This window comes from Pteronotus mesoamericanus, unplaced genomic scaffold, assembly GCF_021234165.1.
Source record: "Pteronotus mesoamericanus isolate MK-2021 breed Mesoamerican mustached bat unplaced genomic scaffold, CSHL_Meso_final scaffold_651, whole genome shotgun sequence".
Lineage (NCBI taxonomy): Eukaryota > Metazoa > Chordata > Mammalia > Chiroptera > Mormoopidae > Pteronotus > Pteronotus mesoamericanus.
This window is the reverse complement of record NW_026555325.1, coordinates 24,191,464-24,212,687: the sequence shown is the minus strand read 5'-3', so window position 1 is coordinate 24,212,687 and position 21,224 is coordinate 24,191,464. Positions and strand designations below refer to the sequence as shown.

At 38.0% G+C, this 21,224-nt stretch overlaps 2 protein-coding genes across 5 annotated transcripts in view; one reads left to right on the top strand and one right to left on the bottom strand.

Moving 5' to 3' along the window:
* Nucleotides 1-6,020, top strand: part of DPP4 (dipeptidyl peptidase 4) — an 81,365-nt gene extending 75,345 nt beyond the window's left edge. Inside the window, exons 24-26 of the mRNA XM_054562758.1 lie at nt 2,541-2,613; nt 2,880-2,953; nt 4,976-6,020. Coding sequence (XP_054418733.1) covers nt 2,541-2,613; nt 2,880-2,953; nt 4,976-5,077 — 249 coding nt within the window. The 3' untranslated portion in view covers nt 5,078-6,020. The remainder of the gene's footprint in view (nt 1-2,540; nt 2,614-2,879; nt 2,954-4,975) is intronic.
* Nucleotides 6,021-12,205: 6,185 nt separating this feature from the next.
* SLC4A10 (solute carrier family 4 member 10) overlaps nt 12,206-21,224 on the bottom strand; it is a 277,734-nt gene continuing 268,715 nt past the window's right edge. For 3 of the 4 annotated variants that reach the window (XM_054562648.1, XM_054562647.1, XM_054562651.1), the window contains 2 exons: nt 20,008-20,124; nt 12,206-14,250 (listed from right to left, as the gene is read on the bottom strand). In XM_054562648.1, the coding sequence (XP_054418623.1) occupies nt 14,184-14,250; nt 20,008-20,124 (184 nt within the window). In that variant the 3' untranslated portion in view covers nt 12,206-14,183. Of the gene's footprint in view, nt 14,251-19,141; nt 19,181-20,007; nt 20,125-21,224 lie in introns of all 4 variants that reach the window. The other variant, XM_054562649.1, reaches the window with a different exon arrangement.

Below are 21,224 nucleotides of genomic sequence, written 5' to 3'. Positions count from 1 at the left end.
AGATTATTAATGTTCACTGTTGGAGTTCAAGCCCCGCCCTCTCCTGTCTCTAGCTTACAGTCCTACACTGTCCTTTATGGAGATTGATTCTGATCTTTTTTTCTCTCTGAAGGACAGAAAGGCTTCTATTGCTGCATTAGGCTCTGCCTCATGGGCACAGTCAGAAAGCATGCCTCGTAAATCTCTCAGGGCTTGCAGATCAAGATCTCTCCCAATTAATTCAGTCTGAGAAAGCCTGGGCACAGGAGCCAAAGGGTACCCATTGTATCTGGGTACTACAAATTCCAGGACAGTTAATTAACCATTTATTTCCCACTGCTCCCTTGCTGGCAGACCAGACCACAAACAGCATAGGAGGTAGAAAGGGTTCTGCTATCAGACTTTGTGTCCAGCTCGGTTGCTTCGCACAGACGAAACCTAGTGTGAGATACGTGCTTCTGAATCTCGTCACCTCCCTGTAGAAAGCAGGATCTCAGAGGAATGTTATGAAGATTAAATAGAGCAGTGCTTCTATAAATCTGTTATTATGCACAGTAACTTATAGGGTAAACCATAAATATTAGCTACTACTATTAATGGCATGGTGTATGCATTGAGAGTGGGCAAAATATATCTCAATACATATCAGAATAAGAATATTTTATTCCACCTACCCCAGCTGTTCCTACTTGCCTCTGCAAAACTAGGACAGAATATAGTGAATCGTACAATACAGGTGCTTAAATTTCTTTCATTTATTCATTTGATTAATATTCAACACTGTATTAGATACCAAGAATAGAGTGATGAACAATAGAGACAAATCTTTTTTATCATGAATCTTATTGTTGAGTGGGGTATATCACAAATAAATACTGATGGACTAGATGAAAAAAAGAATGAACAGATGTAAGAAAGAACGTGGTAATGTTGGGAAGGATGGGTGCATGGATGCATGGACTCATACATGGGTAGATTTATCTGGGACATCGCACCAGACAAAAATGCTTCTTAAAATGAAGTAAAATAAAAATGTTACTTTTCACAAGTCCTACGTGCTTATTCCTGGGGTCAGAAATATCATATGGTCAGGACAAGTGGGAACCAGCCCGGTCAGGAGTTGGAGAGCATCTATTCTAAGTTTTTCAGGACAGCATGATGTTGGGAGCATCTGTCAACTGGAACACATTGTTAACTCTGTCCTTAAAGTTGTAGGCAGAATGTCTTTTCTCCAGGAACGCTGTGTCATGACATTCTCACATCAGCATCATCAACTTAACCTAACAAAGGTGGGGGGGGGGAACCCATGTCTCTTGACTCTTATTTCTGTAAGGGAGTAAGAGGAATTGTCCTCATTCCCATTTTACAGAAAACAAGGTTCAGAGCCCTGCCTGTCTCCAGGAGTGTAGCTCGCTGATACAGAGCTCGAACAAACACTCTGACCTTAGCGCATCCTGCTTCCTGCCAGGCAACCAGGGTTCCCATCAAAAATATTAAGCTGGTGTTGGTGTTAGTTACAAAGATGCCTGTAAAATACAGACCTTGGCTCTCACAAAGTTGACTTTGAGTCACCAAGATGCTGGGACTAGCTGGATGATTTTAAACCTGCAGTGAGGTTTCTAGCTCTTCCCCTCCCAAAGCAGCAAACTCCAGCTCCTGCCTTCCCAAAGGCACTAAAACATCTACGTGACATTTTAACCTTCAACCCAACTTTGTAAACATCCCCAAATTAAGATCAGATGACCAGTTCCATGCTTTCAAAGGTTTTTTCATCCAAGACCCCACCCTCATTGTGGGAGTACTCCCTGAGGCCACAAAGCAGTCTTCAAAAAGCTGACTTCCCAATATTTGCCCCTATTTCCCTAGCTGATTTCAGAACAACCTGATCCATTCGCAGCATATTCCCCTATACAGGATGAAGCAGGCAACAGCCCACTGATTTCCAAGGGCCATTCTTGATCTTTTTCACCCATTTCCCCTCCTGTGATACTAAATCTACTTGCCTAGATTTTAAACATCTGCTCCCAAAGAGGTATACTTGTTTCTCATTCGGAGCCTAGCAATGTGGATCAAAGTTCATGTGACATATTGCAGAGTATGTTTAGTTGCAAATGCTATGTACAGGCTCTTTGAAATGTAGCATGTATGGCACCATGTGACACATGGTTGCCATGGCAATACACTTTTTGGCTGAACTACAGCATAAGCCCATGGAACATACATTGCTAATATGAGACTCTGCCCTGTGCTAATGCATAGGACACAGCCAATCTAGGATCTGGAACTCAAGGGGTATTGTGTGCAGCCTGGGCGGCAGGTACCCTCTTCCTACATGTGCAAGGAAGATGTGGCATCTTCCCTTTCCAGTCCTGTCTCCCAGGCGCAGGGCATGCTATGCATTCTGCCATGCATGCAGACAGCATTTGCTTGAATATCGGTTTGCTATATTTTGTATCAAAGGGGGCCCCAGCTGAAAACATTTTATTTTGTAAACTGAAGTGAAAAATCAGTTTATGGCAGATCTTTTTTTGAATAATGACATTCTTTTTTCCCAATTCCAGAATTCAACAGTCATGAGCAGAGCTGAAAATTTTAAACAAGTTGAGTACCTCCTTATTCATGGAACAGCAGATGGTGAGTTTCAGTTAATTAGACTTTTTAGTATCACAGACAGGTTTGCAATTTCACTACTGACAAAACAAAAGCATGAGGGGCAAGACTGTTACATCTACTTCAATAAAACAGTGTTGCTTTCCACAACTCACTTGTCTTGGGCTAAATGGGATGCTGAGTCCTGGAACTTCAAACAGCCCCTTTCTTTTTATGCCTTTCCCACCCTTCCATTATCAGAAAACTGGAGCTGCTATTAGTGACTCTATGTTTCCTTTCTCTCCCTGCAGACAACGTTCATTTTCAGCAGTCAGCGCAAATCTCCAAAGCCTTAGTGGAAGCTGGAGTGGATTTCCAGGCAATGGTATAGCAAAACTTTGTGCAGGGGGAAGGAACTTGCTGATGGGTTCTGGTTTCTCCTCTCTGGGATACTGTGCCTCTCACAGATCTCAGGAGACAGGGATGGAATTACAAGGGACTTTATGTTTCCAATGAGAAGGTGGAGAAGTGATTTCCCTGAGCCATAGACAGAGTAATGTTCAATGATATTAGACAGTTGGGAGCTGAGAAGCACAATATTGTAAACCCTGTGTCAAAAACTGCTCTCCTATTCATGTGAGTGTTCAGTCAACCTATTTTGATTCAGAAGTAATCACTTATTCAGTAAATAATAATTTACGGCAGAGTAATTCTGATGTGAAACCAGCATGATAATAGCCCAATTCAAATATGAAAAGCCAATTCTGTCTAGTACATATTACTAGCCATTCTAACAACAGTGGGGTATTAATAATCAGCATGCTTCAGGTTTTGTAATTGCCATATTATCTTTTGTTGACCAACCACAGGCAATAAACAATTAGGCTTTTTTTATAAAGTCAGAAATGGTGAAAGCAGCTGTTGCCTAGACAGAAAGAGGTTTCTAGGTATTAAGTGGAACTCATTTTCTGCACTAGATGTTTTCTAAGAAGAAAAAAAATATATATACACATGCATATGTGTATGTGTATATGTATGTGTGTTGTACTAGATGTTTTTGTGTAAAATGCTTTCTTGTCTGTATTAGCTAGAAAAGCCTGCTTTTCCTCACTCTCTTCAAACATACACTCAGCCTCTGCGCTCAGTTCAGATGGTGCCCAGTCACTTAATACCCAAAACACCTGCTAAGTATCCTCAGGGTCAGATTCATAGAATAGGTTGAGGTTTATTTTTTCACTCTTCAAAGAAAAAGCAGACTTTAATTAAGCAACTTTTAAAAGTTAATTTATGCCTCCATAATATGTTTGCCTGGCAATGACGTTCAAGTTGCTTAATGAGGTATGAGTTGATAAAATTTTGCCTCAGGGCATCAACCCTTTTCTACATTAAATGTCACACATGTGGATCAAAAGAAACCACTGGTGAAAAATGTTAAGTATTTGCAGTTAAGACATTTGACTTTTGACTTCACTTATGTTAAACATATATATGGAATACTGAAATAGATTTTTCTAGTTCCTTACTGACATATATTAGGAAAAATTGCCTTTTAAAAACTTATTTATTTATTTACTTTTTATTTATTGATTTTGGTGGGGGGAGAAAACATCAATTTATTTTTCTACTTATTTATGCATTTGCTGCTTCATTCCTCCCTGTGCCCTGACAGGGGGTCAAACCTGCAACCTTGGGGTATCAGGACAATACTCTAGCCACCTGAGCTACCTGGCCAGGGCCAAAACTACCTACCTACCTTTTTTCCTTCCTTCCTTTTTTTTAATAGATTTTATTTATTTACTTTTATAGAGAGGGGAAAGGAAGGAGAAAGAGAGGGAGAGAAACATCGATCGGCTGCCTCTTGTATGTGACCTGCTAGGGAGCAGACCCGCAACCCAAGCATGGGCACTGACCCAGAATTGAACCCGCAACCTTTTGCTTTAGGGGATGCACCCAACCAACTGAGACACACCAGTCAGGACCAAACACTTGTCTTTAATACAGTTTATCTACAGTGTAGGAGAAACTTGACACTTGATGATACTTAATTAAAACTAGTGAGCTTAAAGGGATAAGTATCCCTCCTGTGCTTGATATGGTCCTAAGTGTCCTTTGATTCAAATTTGAAAGTGGATTTGGATATTTTTATTAGAATATGTGTATCTTTATAGCACTGTACAGGAAAGCCAAATTTGCAGTGAGTTCTCTCAACACCTTCTCCTGTAGGACAGAACAATATGCCCTGGAAGAGCTCTGAGGGGAATTAGACACCCTCTTGGATTATGTTTCAGTTCATACACTGATTCAGGAATTAAAATATCCTGTTTTATTCTATGTATGCTCATTTGAATTGATTGGGGAAAAAAGACAACTGACTTTCTAATTCTGACCTGTTTCTTTCTCTCTCCAGTGGTATACTGACGAAGACCATGGAATCGGTACCAACGCAGCACACCAACATATATATACCCACATGACCCACTTTATAAAACAGTGCTTTTCTTTGCCTTAGCACCTCGAACCAGCATGCCATTTAAAGCTTATTAAAAGACATTTTGTTCTCATTATCTTAAGACCACACTGTCAAGATGATCTTTAAAAAAGATACTCAAATCAAGATATTTAAGGTTAACTTTGTTCCCAAATTTCCTATCTAGAACCCTAAGTGGGGACTACTGCCTTTGCAACAGATTACTGCCTTACAAAAAATTGAATTACTCAGTCTGGTTTTGTTTATTATTTAAAATCATTTCCACATCAGTTGCTGAAACAACTATGAATTGTTTTTATGGGAGCTTTGCATAGGTTTCCTGGGCAGCATTTTATTTTTTTCTAACTGGACTAGTCCAAATCTTGTTCTTTTCTTTAAAGAAATGGCAAGATGTGGGCAGTGATGTCACCGAAGCGGGGGTAGGAGGAGGCCGGTAGGGAGAGGAGCCAGCCGGGCATGGCTGGGAAGGCCGGTCCAAGTGTGCGGACCTGACCAGGCTGCTGTCAGCTCCTCTCAGCCAGAGCTGTTCGCAGCCAGAACGGCACAGTTTTCTGAGAAAGACTATTCAAACTGTCTCAGGAAATCATATATGCAAAGCACTGACTTCTGAGAAAAACCACAGCAGTTGAACAGACTCCAAAGAAACGAGAGGGAAACTGCCGTGGAGGCAGAGCCCCCAGGGGCCGGTTACGGCTATAGGTGCTACAAAAACACAGCAGGGGTGAGGGCAGAGCACTGGAAACATGCTTTAAAAAAACACTGATGTTTCCTCCGGAAAGAGGCAGCTTGGAGATGAGATGTGAACCCCAGCTTGCCCTGTTAAAAGATGAAAATATTTGTATCCTAAATCCTAACTTGAAGGAGTCCTTGCATCCATTTTTCTTATTTCTTTGAGCATCTTAATGAAGAGAGTGTTTTTATTTCCTTGGACTTGTTTTTAAAAATTAAAAATAAACCGTAAAGTTCTGTGTTATTATTTTCATTCTACATACTGTAGAATTTCTCCTGGTCATCTAATAAATGCACCTTCACTTTTTCAGAGGTAATGAGTTTTACATCTTGAATCAGATCTAAGTCACTTTGGCATATGGACATATTTATCCAGAAAGGCTCTTTTATTTTGTCTGTTATACCAGCTAGCCTTGTAAACATGGTGAGTTCATTTCTTATCAAAAATAGATACATGGAAATGTGTTAAATTAAGCAGTTCATAAGATTTTTATCCAACACATATATAATTTCTGTTACCATATACCTATCTATAGGTATAACTTTTGAAAAAAACAACTTAAAATAATTTTGGTTATTTATATAACAATTTATAATTTTATTCCAGGTAACTATGATAAGGCTCATATTGTAAGAACAAATATCAAAAATATCAACAATATCATCTTGGTAGCTCTGATGGCTCAGGAGAATTAAAAAGAATCAGGTCAATCACTTAAGACTTTGACTATTTTTGGATCATATAACTCAATTAATGAAAGCATAGATTTCATATGCTAACTTTAGCCTAGCAAAATAATGTCTAGATAACTGAGGAAACAAGACATTTTTGCTCAATTATTTGCAAATGTCCTTGTTTTTTTTTTTAAAAAAAAATAATTTTATGAACTGAAACTTAGCTTCAGACCATTTGCTGGGAAAAATTACAGAGTGAGCTATAGTATAAATATCTTAAAATGAAAGAAATGGGGAAAATCTGTTAATATTAAACTAGTGAGTCATGCATAGGAATGGATAGAGGATTGTGAAATTCATCTTCAACTTTATTTTCAGAGCATGTGATTGAGTAGCTTCACTTCAAGTCTCAAGTCCCACTCATCCACTGGAATTATAAACTGACATTGAAACCTCTAGGTTTCTTGTTATAATTTTATTTCTTGATAGAATTCAATCATAGTGAGTAGTTCTACCAATTTCTCAGAGTTCTATATCCAGAACAGTAGTCATAGAGTATATGCTCACATCATAAAGCAAATAGAAATTCTCCTTTTATTTTAACTGAAATCATATATTGTACAATATCAAATATTAATAAGATCAATGTATAATATCTGAAAATGTACAATGTCTGACTTGATATTATTTTACAAGTGATGTACAATACCAAAACTATGAATTCATTGTTCTTTTAGTGTCTAAACATGCTAAATGTTTTCTCTGGAGCCCAGGAATAATTTTAAAAAACCAGCATATATTTTTTGCATAATTAAGAATGTAAATGGTAATAATGTGACTGAGGTTAAAGTAGATTTCATTTGACCTTCCTAGGAGAAGTTTTACTCTCCAATAAGAGTTAAATTAGCATTTTGGAAAAAGAAGTTGAAGAAATTGACAACTTAGAGAAAAATTTAGTTGAGGGCAAGTTTGAAACACCCAGGAACTAATGATCCTGTAGGATATGCGGACTTGTCTACCACAGGGAGCTTCCTCAGGCACATGGATGCTAGGATTCATTTCAAAAACAACCTGTTGGAGTGCACCAGCTCCCAGAAGTGCATACACCAAAGGAAGGGAGAACTCTTCACATCTCTTTTATGGATACAGAATTTGCTTTTTAAGTTTTGATCAAGCTTTTCAGAAAATCACTTTAAAATTATTTTTGAACATTTTTTGGTTGGAAACCTTGCTAAAATGATTACATACCTCTCTGCTTTCTAAAATAGCAAGCATGCAATATAACTCAATGTGTCCTCAATGACTCAAGGTCATCACCATAAAGATCAATGAACTCATCAGGCTGTACGTTATTCTAGGTGTCTCCTTTTCTGTTCACAGGTTGTCACTGAGGCTACCAACTCCACCACTTGGCATTTGCTGATTTTGCTCTAAGTTGGTGTGAGAATTCTAATTTACAAATTTACCAGATTTGTACAATATTTAAGATTTAATAATCTCTAAATGAAAAACATACCAAAAACACATGAATGCCTTTTTTCAGATTGTGAAGTGAGAGAATTTTTTTTCTACTGAATTGTGACAGTTCTTTCAGCTGTGTTGGAGAACCTTTTTAAATATAACCTGAATGACCTGGAGTGTGTAGTCAAGATTCCTGAGGGATACAAATGGTTGAGATTGAGAAATGAATACAGGTAATAAAGCATAACGTCACTATCCATAAGAAAGTCTCAGAGGATGGTATTAGTAAGATCCATGTCATGCTCAGCAGAAATTTATCGTCTTTCTGCATGTCGCCTTTCTATGATAATATTAATATTTAAACTGAAGAATTTGAATTAATAAAAAGAAAGATAATTTCCTTGCAGTTAAATTGAGAAGAAAATCTTTTCTGGTATTACAGACTTTAAACTTCAACAAACTCAAAGTTCTTCTTCTACATAATCTTTCATTAGAACAATCATCCCAAATTTGTCAGATACTTAAAACACATGTATAGTGAGAAATGTAACTCATCAAACAACCAAAACGCTAACTATTCCATTAAGTTTCTTCTACCCAAAGTCATGATAGTTGTGACTCATGAGCAAGGAAAAGATTTTATTGAGTAAGTTTGGTTTCCAATGTTAATCACAGCTATATTAGTGACAAAGAAAATGGAATATAACTGAGGAGAAATATTACACATTTTGGCCCATGTCTGGTTGCATGAGCTAGAATTGAGTGCCCTGTTAAATGAGGAAGACTTCTACACCTCACCTCGTGTTGGAGATACAGGACACTGCAGCTGAGGTTACACGGATGTGGGTCAGAATCTCAGGGCCACCACTCACAGTGAGAAACATTTTAAAGACCATTATAGCCTCTTTGAACCCAGTTTCTGAATTTGAAAGAAGTACGATAATACCTACTTCACAGAATTTTGCATTTCTGTGAATATTATATGTGTGTGTGTGTACACACCATATATTGCCATGTATAATGCTCACCTTGTTGCCCAAATTTTTGAGGGAAAAATAAGCATGCACATTATACATGGATATAAACATTATATACCATGGGTATAAAAATGGGTATAACAATCCTGTGTATAATGCACACAAAAATGTGGTTGCGCATTATACAAAGTATGGCATAGTCTGTCCAGAAGGTATCCAGCTATGTAACATGAAAAAGAGACATTTATTGAAGAAGATACAAAATACAAGAAACATTGTATATAAGACAATGACACCTCAGTCCCCTTCAAAGTAGGTACCTTGGGACCTCACACAGTTCTCCCAGTTGCCATCAGCTGCCCAGTCATGTTTTCCTGAATCTCATCGATGGTCTGAAATCTCTTCCCTTTCAAAGGTGGTTTTAGTTTTGGGGAAAGCTGGAAGTTGCAGGGCACCAAATCTGGGCTGTAGAGGGGCTGAGTCACCTGGGTGATTTGATGTTTTGCAAAAAAAAACTCTGCATGAGACGTGATGCCTGAATGGCATTGTGGTGATGAAGCTGCCAATCACCAGTTGCCTGTAGCTGTGGATTTCTGAATCATCCAAACAGTTTCTGTGGAGGAATATTCAAGCTTGACACAAAATCTGATGCAGATTTGTTGCTCTACTTGGTCATTTTGAATGTGATGGCCACATAGTGCACATACTCATTCGATGCATCTACTGCTTCCACTGACTAGCACAATGAAGTCATCCTTGTTCGCTATGCACATTCCAGTCCCCTTTCTTTGGCTGCTAGTTTACATCAATGTTGTGCAAACTGTTCTCGTTATATTAACAATGGCTGGAATTTTTCCGGACAGACTCCATCGTATATATAATATATATTCTCTGTCTGGCATTATATCTTATGTCTGATACCTTCCTTCCCCTTTCCCCCTCCCCCCTCGTCACAACTGTTCAGCTTCTTTTCCCAGTTTGATGACTCCACAGATTGCACAGGTTTTAACCTGAGGCCTCAGTGTCCACAGATGCTAGACACACCTCTAAAAAGAAGCATTCATTTATTTTTGTTCCAATACTAACATGTGAGAATCCTTTTTGCATCTTTAATCCTTCTTAATAAAACTGAGCACCAGGATCTTCTGATATGTTTGTCTCATAACTGTCCACAACCTTTGCTTGGTGGTTAAGAACAGAGAATTAGGCTCTGGAGAGTTACAAAGGAGGGAAAAAACACTATTCTTGCTTTCAGGGAGCTTATAAACAAATGGCAGAAATAAGTCACATGGCAGACATCTATGACTACACCCATACTCGATGGCAAGGCTACATAGCTACAAAGCTAAGTCCATGGTAAAAATGGATGTAATGAAGAGAATCAAAGGATGGGCAGAGAGAAGGTGGTTCTGGACCCAGATGAACCAGACATTGGCTGAATTTTGTACCACGCATAGATTTCTTTCATAGTCTCAGGATTACTGTTGACATCATGTTTTTCAGAATATCTTTTTCAAATAAAATCTAAGACATTTTATATAAAGGCGTTCTCTACACAAAAGGATTTATAATAAAGCTACTGTATCTGGAGTGACTAATTAAGTACCCAAGGAGTTTGCCTGGCGCCTCTAAAAGTCACGCTGGGAGCAGCATCACCAAGGGAGCAGCTCCACTTTTTCCTCACAGTAATCTCCTCAGTGTGGCCGGTCTAACCTTTCCAAAAATTCATGCCTCCCTGCTACTCAGAACTCTTAATGGACAAATAACCCAATATAGAATTCAACATGATTTATTATGTTTTCCACTTGTGTTTCTACTTTTTTTTACAGGTCTCCACTACCCTCCTAATATTCTACCATATTGGGCTGTTTATTGGCCTCCAAATATACCATATAACAAATATGTCAGGCTCCAGTTGTAACATATACTTTAATTCTTTGTTTCATTTTATTTCAATACTGACATGTGATGGGGAATCTTTGCAATTCTTGGAGTAGGTTTCCTGCCCCATTTCCATCCTAATTTATATGCTACCTCATATAACATTTTCCTCAAACACTGCCTTACTCCGAGTTCCATCCTTGAATTATTCAGTGCTTTAATCATAACACCAACTTAGCTATGTTTTCTACCCTGCCCTTAAAAGCAAGTGTCACAGTGCCATTTTCAAAGTTCCAGCACAAAGGATAGGGGCCAATGCACCAATAGAAACTGAACAGAGTGACAGCTGTATCAATAGGCTACAGCTTTCTAAGGAAAATGCCCAAAGAGTTCTCTAAATTAAAGTATTATCAGTAACCTTGAATATTGAATACAGCGTCTTCAGGGGGACAGATTATAAGAAACCTTTTAAAGTAGATAGAGAATCATCATATTACCCAAATCACATTCATAAAACTTTCAGATGGTTGTAATTTCATTTCATTCTATTGTATGAATATATGAGATAGATATTTGGAAAGTTTGGAGAGCAATCTTGCAATTATAATAAAATGGCCAGACAATTAAGAGCAAATAGGCTAAAGTTAACAGAAAGAGAAGTAGGTCAATGCAGATAAGAAAAAACAGGTCACGCTTTTAAGAGCCAAGAAAATTTCTGTAAGATCCAGAGATCACGTTGAAATACAAGTTGCTTGTGGCTTGTTAGTGGAAAGTTTTTATCAGGCTATGAACTTAAACTATGCTGAGGAGACACTCAGATTATTATATCTAGGAAAAAGTTTCCCAATATCAAAGGCTGTGAAATGGTAGCAATTACAAAGTAAACATGCAAATCAAGAGAAAAATATTAACCCGAATGTTCTGAATGCAATTATCTCCCCAACAGACAGCCAGATGGCAACAAAAGAATAATGGTCCCAACTGACCTATTGTAATAAACAAGGAGACAAATTTTAAGAAATGCTTTTGCCATGGTAGGTAAAAAACAGAAGTCTAAGAAGTTTCAATAATGAGAAATCCCACTAATGACCTTGGAAGCTCTTACATGTCATGATGAGCAATGCTATGTACCCAAGTGACTGCTCCATGGGAAAATGGAGACATGCATTCTAACACAGCCCTCAAAGCGTTCTGTTCATAAAGCTCAAACTGTAATGATACTCTTGAAATGTCTACTTCACCAAGTTCTCTTTACATCAAGGGTGTCTAAACTTAAATATTATGTTTGAACAATCAAAATGTTCTACACTGGTTTACTGATTAACACTACAGGGTAAAAAAGACAAAACACTTGAATCACAATTTTAAATGTGCAAGAAAATTAGCATAAATATTTATTTCCACGTAACATTTCTTATTGTGAAAAACACAATATCCTAGTCACATTTACACATTACTTTACTTTGCAATAAATTACATTCAAGATAGTCACTAATTTTGACCAGGATTCTGAAGTTAGGAGGAAATATATAACACTACATTTTTCTTATATTTCATGATTTCAAAATATTAGGATTAACATAGGGATATCATTAAAATTCACACAAAAACAAAATGACTATAAAAATATTCAGAAATACAGAATTTCATTGGATATGATTGCTTATTCAAATAAGTGATCATGTGAAGGTTTTATTTCACTATGATCATTTTTAACAGAATAGTGATTAATATATTAAAACACTAGGAGGCTGCTTATGGGACCGACTGGCATGTATAGTTAGTCTAAACCATAAAACAAAGAGAATGTTTACGATATAATATCTGTATTATAAAATACACAAAGGCAACATATTGGAATGGAAAGTTTCTGTATTTTTTTCCCTTGACATTTATAAACACAGACTTTATTAACTGCATATTCTTCTTATGTTTTTTAGGCTTATGTTCCATAAAATAAATGGCTCCTTAAAAGATTGTGAGGGAAATTTTTCAGAAGGTATCAAAATGTTGAACCTAAAGAAGGCTTTGTTATAGTTTTATTTCCTTCATAAGCTTAATCACAAGAGCATTTTTTTTTGTCATTGTTGTTGTTCACTTTTCACGTGCACTTATACACCGAATATGTAATTAATAGTTTGAAAAAGCAACAGGGCTCTGACTGATTATCAAATTGGACACTGAAGATTATAAGGTTGATGATCACTGGTCATTATTAGGAAACAAGAGTACTATGAGATTTAGTCTTTGTTAACTTCACGTTCATCTAAAACAAAAGAAATACTGTATTTTTAGTAATGCTCAAAAATTCTTGACTTTTCTTCCTCTGGATAAGCTTAGTAAAGATGATTTCATATGAACTGAAATATCTACAGAAGCTTTTCAAACAGAATCTAAAAATTTCATTTAAAAGATTATTTTTTTACAACATGCATTTAATTAAAAAGTGGAAAAGAGCTTTGCAGAAACAAAATTTCAACTGGAGACCTGTCAGTCTAACATTAGAACATGATTCAGAAGCAGCGCTAAGCTGTACATGACTTTTAGCAGCAGAGTAACTGTACAGGAGTGGAATTTCATGTACAATGACTCACCATTGGTATTCCACGAGTATGTGTGTATATATATAATAGGTTTATTTGGAAAATATTTGTTGCCAATAGGAGAGAAAATTAACAGCATATTTCTGATAAAGGCTTTTTTGAAAGTCTCACGAAACTTGGTTTCCTAAAGCATATCCATACAAGCCTAATATTGGATTATGTAAGCACAACTTGAATTTTAAGCAAATCCTACTTGACTCTTTGCATTAATGTCTGATTCTTTTAAACAAGTTGTGAATAGGTCTCTATGTATTTTTTCAAATTTAAGTTTTAGTTACATACAAATTCTGAAGTATTAAGTGTATCATATTAAATCAAGCAAATGCATAAATTCAGTTATTAAAAAATGCTTACCAACTAAATTTTTGATTTGGGTCTTTTGAAATAAGTCACTAATGCTAAGCTATAAAAAATAAGAAGACTACCTTTCAAAATTCTTCTCAATGAAATTACCAGGTATCTTCAGGTCACTACAGTAAGAAAATACAAACTAGGTAAATATTACTTATCTCTTTAAGAAAGCTATTGCTCTCATAAAACTGACAATGAGAATCCAGTGTTTACAAATGCCTAACATACACAAGGAATGCAGAGGTTCTTGCATTAGCTATTGTAAATGCTCACAAGGGTGTCTCAATGCTCAGAAGTTTAAACACAGAAATGAAACAAGTAGTGCACTACTTACAGTAGGAAGGTGGATTTGGGATGAGAGACAGAATTTACAATACATGATCAAAGCAATTTTATTAATAATTGTGGCACTCTTCTCATATATTTGTAAAAAATAAATTGAAGATCAAGTCATAGACAAGTCTCCCTGTCAACACCTTTCTGTGAGTCAGCTTTCTTCTCTTTTCGGCTTTCATTGCTACAGGGGGAAAAAAAGGAGACATTTATTACTGCAATCTAACATGGCTACTGTTGAGATCTGCTTGCTCAGACACAAAACCCGTCAACCCCAAAGCAGCACAAGGGCCCTTACGCATTGCTCTTTCATGCTGCAAAGCATACACAGATAGACAGCAACAGTTAAAATCCTCTGCACTCAGCGAGAGAGAAACCAATAACTGCAGAAAAGGGGGGCATTCAAACACCGGACATTTTTAAAACAGTTCCAAAAGCATGCAAGATTAATACCATGGCATTCATTTGGGCAAGTGAATCACTGCTGGTTAGTGAAAATGCCAGTCATGCCTTGTCTTAAGATAATACTGACTCTATAAATGGCACAACCAAGACGCCACAGAAGCTATTTCTGGGCTCTGCTGCAAGCGGCTCATCCTTTGTGCATGGACTGGATCCTGGTTCTTGGTGAGGACTGTGTCCTGGTCAGTGGAGGACAGACACACCTCTGCAGGTCTAGGAGCAGGTGGTCACCCTTCACGCTGCCTTCCAGACCCCTGTGCTCCCTCTTCACAGAGAGTCCCTGTCCCTCGGAGGAGCAATGTCTCACCTCAACCCTTCCGACATAAACTCCTTCCCAAGTGGCTTTTATTTCATCTACTTTTCAGTTAATTTTATTCATGGGCAAGCTGGTATTGTGACTCTCCCATTTTTGTTTTCTTTTCCTTCAGCATTTTTCTGTCATTCATTTTCCCAACTCTCCCATTGACAGTTTTTATACAAAATTCAAACAATGTGCTCATGTGCATGAAGCTCACACCAAGCGTATGTGCTTCCAGAAGGGCAGAGTGTCACCTTCCCCCAGCTCCAGCCTGGGGCACAGCCCTCCATATCGGAGTTGCTCTGCGTCCCCCTCTGCTGCTGACGCCGGGGCGACTGGCAGCTGGCCGGCCTCTGAGGCCCGAGCAAGGAACGCCCAGGCATTATGACTGCTAACGCCGGCCCCTAATATAAGCCTATGAAATAGTTGCTGGTGGGGAAATCCTTGGTTTCATAACTCTTCTCCAAGTCAAAAAGTGACAGTTGAAACCCTTTTTTCCATGAGGCCTCCTGGGCAGCTTTTATAATGGTCAGTAACTTAGACACATTCTGAGAGTGTGTTTTTTAAATTGTTTTTCCTCCAATTCAAGCTAGAAACAGCCCTTCTCAGTTGTCACCACCACCCGGCACCATCAGGTAAGAAGTGTCGGAGCTTCTGCCATCGGTGGCACGCTGCCAGCGCTGAGAGCTGGTGTGAGCGGGCGTCTATGGCGCTCAGGTTTATGCCTGCCACACTTCTCAGCACACGCCACTTACAGGTCAGAGCAAAGCAACTTTTCTCCCTTCTCTTCTCTCCTTCCATGAGAAGAGATGACAGTGTGCACATGAAGTGTTGAGAGCCTTAACTCTGTATTTTTAACTCCCCTATCTAAATGACTCACTTTCTTCTACTTTAAATTTCTTTCCTATGACAAGTGTCTGCTACCCTACTTTCCAAATTAACTTTTCCTTGGGCTCTACCTGGCTCCCGGTCTCTTCTGCCAAACAGCCAATGAAAAGGGCCAGCAGGCAGCAGTGAGGGAAGCCTGGGGCTTGGAACAGAAAATTGCATTCCGTTTCCTAGAAGCTGAGAATGAGCTGTATGACTTTGGCTGGTCATTTAACATCTCTGGAAATTTGTTTCCTCATCTGGAAATTAGTTTGGACTAGATGACCAAGCTCTCTTGGAGTTGAATGCTGGGTTTCTGAGGCTGGTATGCCCAACTCCAATGAACTCTTATCTTTTGAAATAAAGAATAACAGATCAGGAGAAAGGGACATACTGGCCTCCACACAGGCACAATTCCTATGTGCACAATGCCCTGCTGTGTAACCTTTAGATAAATGAGCAAATTCCTCATACACTGTCAGTTACCCAGAGTAGAAAAAGAGATTCAGAATGTCGACTTGATTCACAGACAAGCTTCCTCCTGCTGCCCTGCTTGGTTCACACTGTTTGGTTACAAAAGCACTACCAATTATGACTGGCTTTCTTCTTCTTTAAAACCAGTAGTTTTGGTATTACATTAGATTTCAGCACACTATGAAGCAGAAATTTTATAACCACCTCGCAACATCTATAAAAAATAATTTGAATTTTCTTACTGTATGTCGATTACTCTATTCCATGCTATACTGATTTTCTCCTGGCCAATCAGTTCTAAATTTTCATTGTAATAAATATACGACATATATTTATTAAGCATATATTCAGGTCTATTATGTATTATAATAAACATACATTGCATATGTATTGTATGCCATGTATATGGCACCTATTACATGTTTAATGTAGCAATATTATACAGTACTCTGCAAAGACCAAGGGATACAAGATGGATGAGACAGTGTCCCTGACCTTGAGGATTTATAATTCAAAATAAAAGGAAGTACTATTTTAAGGGAGAACAAACCTTGACCCACCACATCCATGCTGCTAAGCAATCTTGAAATTGTTATCTTTCAATGACACCGAAATAGTTCTTGTAAACAACATTTACCAAACAGTTGTGACAGGGCCTAGGAAATCAAAGCCAAGAAAGAGAATCCAGGATAGAAGGTGGTGGGAATGGGGGGGCCATGGGGGTCAGGGAGGGTAGTCCCATTTATGAGTTCAAAATGAATGTCAGATGTGGGAATATGTGGAGAGCTCGAGACAGCCAAATGGTTTTTCTTCCTGTATTATATGGATCTATAGTGCACATTCTGTCCCTGTTTTTCTTTGGTTCGAGCAAAAGTTTTTATATCATGATATTTTAGGTACTCTTTAAAGTAAATGGTAAAGGCAAGTAATGCTTTTCACTAGAAAAACCTAGTTGTTTTAAAAAATATGTATCTAGATTACTTCAGAGAGTAGATGAACTTTAGTGAACAAAGTAATATACTTTCAGCAGGTCTGGTTTTAAAGGCCGTCCTTTATATTTTGATATAACCACTTGTTTTTTATTCTTTGGACACATGTTCCCACTATCATGGAATGAAAGTTTACCTATTTTTTTTTTACCTTTAGGTGTGATAAAAATCTGTATGTTTCCATGTGAAAAAAAATATATCTTGGCTAGTGGTTAATGTCTCTCATTTTCATAACAGTGGAAATTGACAGAAAGAGCGTAGCTTCCAGAAATCCTAAAACAACCAATACTAATAACAGCAATATCTTCCCAAAGGCACTGCTTTCTGTTTTATCTGTTGGGACACTGAAGTATGATGACCAGGAACTATAAAAATTTTGTGCCTGGTCTATTGGCAAAAACAAGCCTAAAGACCAGGTTACCAGGGTCTGCAGCTCTTGAGACCTAAGCTGGCTCCCCACCCCCCATCCCTAGTTTACCATCCTTGCATAAGCCCTAAATGGCTAACACAGAAACCTGGATACCTTTTTTAGTAGAGTTTGGAACAGCAGTTTACATTTTCTCCATTATTGTATTCACTTTTCATTATCAAGAATATTTTATCCAGTTTAAGTGAAAGAAGGATCTAAGAACTAACTGCAAATTCTATCACATCTGTGGGATGTCTAATTTGATCCCAGTCCAACAGTGCTATTCATACATGGGACAAACTCCTCTATAGACTGATGAAAATAGAATAGGTGAGTAATTGCTATGCTTTATAAAACTGACACCCAAGATCAATGTTTATTGGGAAGGTACCTGGTGACACTAGGAAAAACAGCATTTGGTGTTGCCCTGGTGGCAGAGTCTAGGCTCTGGGGCCACCCTCCTTGCCTCCAGGTGTCCCCCCGACGCCCACCACCTTCTTCTCTCCTGGATTCTCTTTCTTGCTCTGATTTCCTAGGTCCTGTCATGCCTGTTTGGTAATGTCTCAGGTTCACATTTTTTAAAATCAGAGAAGTGCCATGTTTTTAATATTAAAGGGTCCACAAGCACATATTTCAGAGGGTTTGAGTAATTACCCCTCTCATAACTGATTTTCTTCCAAGACTTCCAGCAAAATGGAATCACTGTGAAAATGACTCTGCCAGACTGTAGCAGGGATCTTTGGGAAATAAACATTATTCATGTTTCAGAATAGACTATGACTTCTGCTTGAGCCAAGCAAAAACATACATAAAGATTTTAAAGTCCAGCTAAAAGACAGAAAGTGTTAACCAAAAGTCTTTGAGAGAGCCTGCTGAGTAATTTATATTAACCCCCTTTGGAGTAAGTGCTGGAGGTAGCTGACAGAGGGGGTTGGGTGGGGAAGGAAGGAGGGAGAGAGAAAGATTGAGAGAGAGAAAGAGAGAGAGAGAATGAAGCCCCAGGTTTCGGGGGGTGAACTCTGCACATCTACTGTTTGTCTCGTTTATGCTGTTGGGGTTAGAGATGACACTGAAGCAGCATGCCATTTTGGGGTGACAAAAACCAGCACCAAGAGATACTCTCTAAGCCTAATGTAGCGTCTTTTCCTAGCCCATGTTTCCAAATATTTTTCATGAGGCCAGATAAAGCTTGCAGGTTTGAAAGCATGGTGGTGCATAAATGGAAGGGCCCAGCTTTGCAATCTCTTAATGCAAGGGATACATTTCCTTTTTCCAATATAGAAGTTCCATGTTATTACTCAATACAGTTCTGTGAAATATGTTGATTTACATATGAGGTATTTGTATAAATCATGTGGGGAAAAGGTTTATTCAAGTTTCAAACCCTCTTAAAGAGCTGAGTCGTCATAGGAATACCATAAACACTCGGTCTGACACTGGATCTAAGCCCACGACTCTGCATGCTTTTTGCCTCCCCAAAACTCACACAGAGAACATAGGCTGACCAGGTTTTAGAAGACATCATTTAACATAAAGAAATACAATTAAGGAAGAGGTTTGAGGGAGAGAGTCTTACCTTTGGGGAATCAGCTTCTAGAGTGATTAGGAAGGGGAGCTTATGACAAAAATGTAATATAAAAATTAAGTAGAAAAAGTTAATTTAAGGTCATGAAAATAAAGGAAATTAATCATTATTCACTGTCCCAAATCCCTCAATCACTCTTTAATAAGAAGAGATATTAGCATAACATAGAGATTTTTCTTTACATCAGCATCTAAGAAGGCTGACGGTTTGAACTCTTATTTATAAATTCTGGAAAATTCAGTTGGAAATCCTATGATGACTCTTGACATTTAAGGACATGCCCTTCCCCCAGCGTGCATTTAAAACTATCGTGCACGACTACAGGGGTTGTTTGTGATGCTTTCATACAACTAAGTAAGAATGAATAGAATTTTCGGGAGCTGAAAGTTTTGAGGTAAGAAGGTTAGGGAAGATTTTCAAATAGTTGAATAGGAGACTGGAAATGTATTGAATATAAAACCACCATTTCATGTGCCATGTGAGTTTTAAAAAGGGTACGGGGGAGTGCAAAATGTGGTCAGACATCAACAGGGTTCTTGGGAAGTGATAAGGGAATACAATAAAATCCTTCTGCAAAAGAGTAGGCCAAAATGAATGTCCAAAGATGTTGTGCATTGAAACTCATTTATAGCACCATTTCTCCCCACTGTCACAGTTTTGGAGTGAACTTTTAATTTGAAAGGGAGATGAAAAACATAACAACAAATGTGATAATTACAATTTTTATCCACTGTTAGAAAGAATTTTCTGAAATACTTCATATAAATTTGATGAAAAGTTACTATACTTTTACTTGTGGATTCATGTCATAAAATGACTGGGATCAGTATAAATTCACATTATTTTAGAATTCAAACCTTTTAGAAGGAAAGCTTGACTCCTTATCTTTTGGGTTATCGGCAGTAATCAGAAGGTTCCTCCACAAGGCAGTCTTCGACATTTCGTCAGAAATATTGATCACAGATGGATCATCTCTAGACAGTTTGCCCAAAATGAAATCATAAACATTAAACAAGTAATTGAAGTTATCAAATGATAGAAACTAAATATAAGACAGTCTTGTATAGTATAGTATTTATGATAATTAAAAATTAAGAAGTAGTGAATAGTTTCCTCAATTATTAAAAATTTTATGAAAAATAAAAGTCTACACCAAATGTCTAGTTACATAGGAACTGCTTTTGGCTACAGTTTTCCCAATTCATTTCAAACTGTAGTACTCAGGTTCTGCACACTCACTGCTTAGCCTCCTCTCCTAATATTGGTAGCACAGCTGAACATTCACTCTTCTGCCCAGACTCTGCAGTGATTCCCACTTGGAGTAAAAGCCCAATAGCTGGATAATAAGGCTCTGTTCCCACCCTCATCCTCCAGCTGCATCTTCTGCTCTTACACTCCTGCTCCTTTCTCTCCAGCCAAAATGCAGCGGCCTCCTGACTGTTCTGGAACACTAACGTTCCTTCACATGGGACAACCCTTTCCCTCCTTTGTTCAAATGCCATCTACTCAGACAGGCCTTGGCTGATTCCTCTACTTAAAATTTCTACTTCCATCTCCTCATAGCACCCGCATTCCTCTTTTTTAAGTTTCTTGTTTTTATTGTACTTTTCATCATCTGAAACATTATACTATTTTACTTTCATTCATTTATTTTCTGTCTCACCCTACCTCTGGTCTACTTGAATGTGAGCTTCCTGAGGGACTCCTGACCATTGGTCGACTGCTGTTCTCCAAGACAGAGCCTGGTGTTTTGTACTTACTCGATAAATATTTATTGAACAAATGAAGGCAACCTGTGTACTTGGCAGAGGTCTTTCCAAATGGCTGGGGGAACTGGTACTATCAACACCTGTACTATGCTGGGTGCTTTTTTTCATTTTAAAAAGGCACCAGTTATAGGTCACATTCATAATGCTCCAAAAATATTTCCAGGGCTATAAACACAACCAAATTACAGCACAGATAAAGCATAATCAAGTCAAGGAATGTTTCATTGAGTAAGAAAATAGCACTCTTCTTACTACACATAGAAAACATACTCTGCTGTGGAAAAAAAATGAGGTTCTAATGAAAT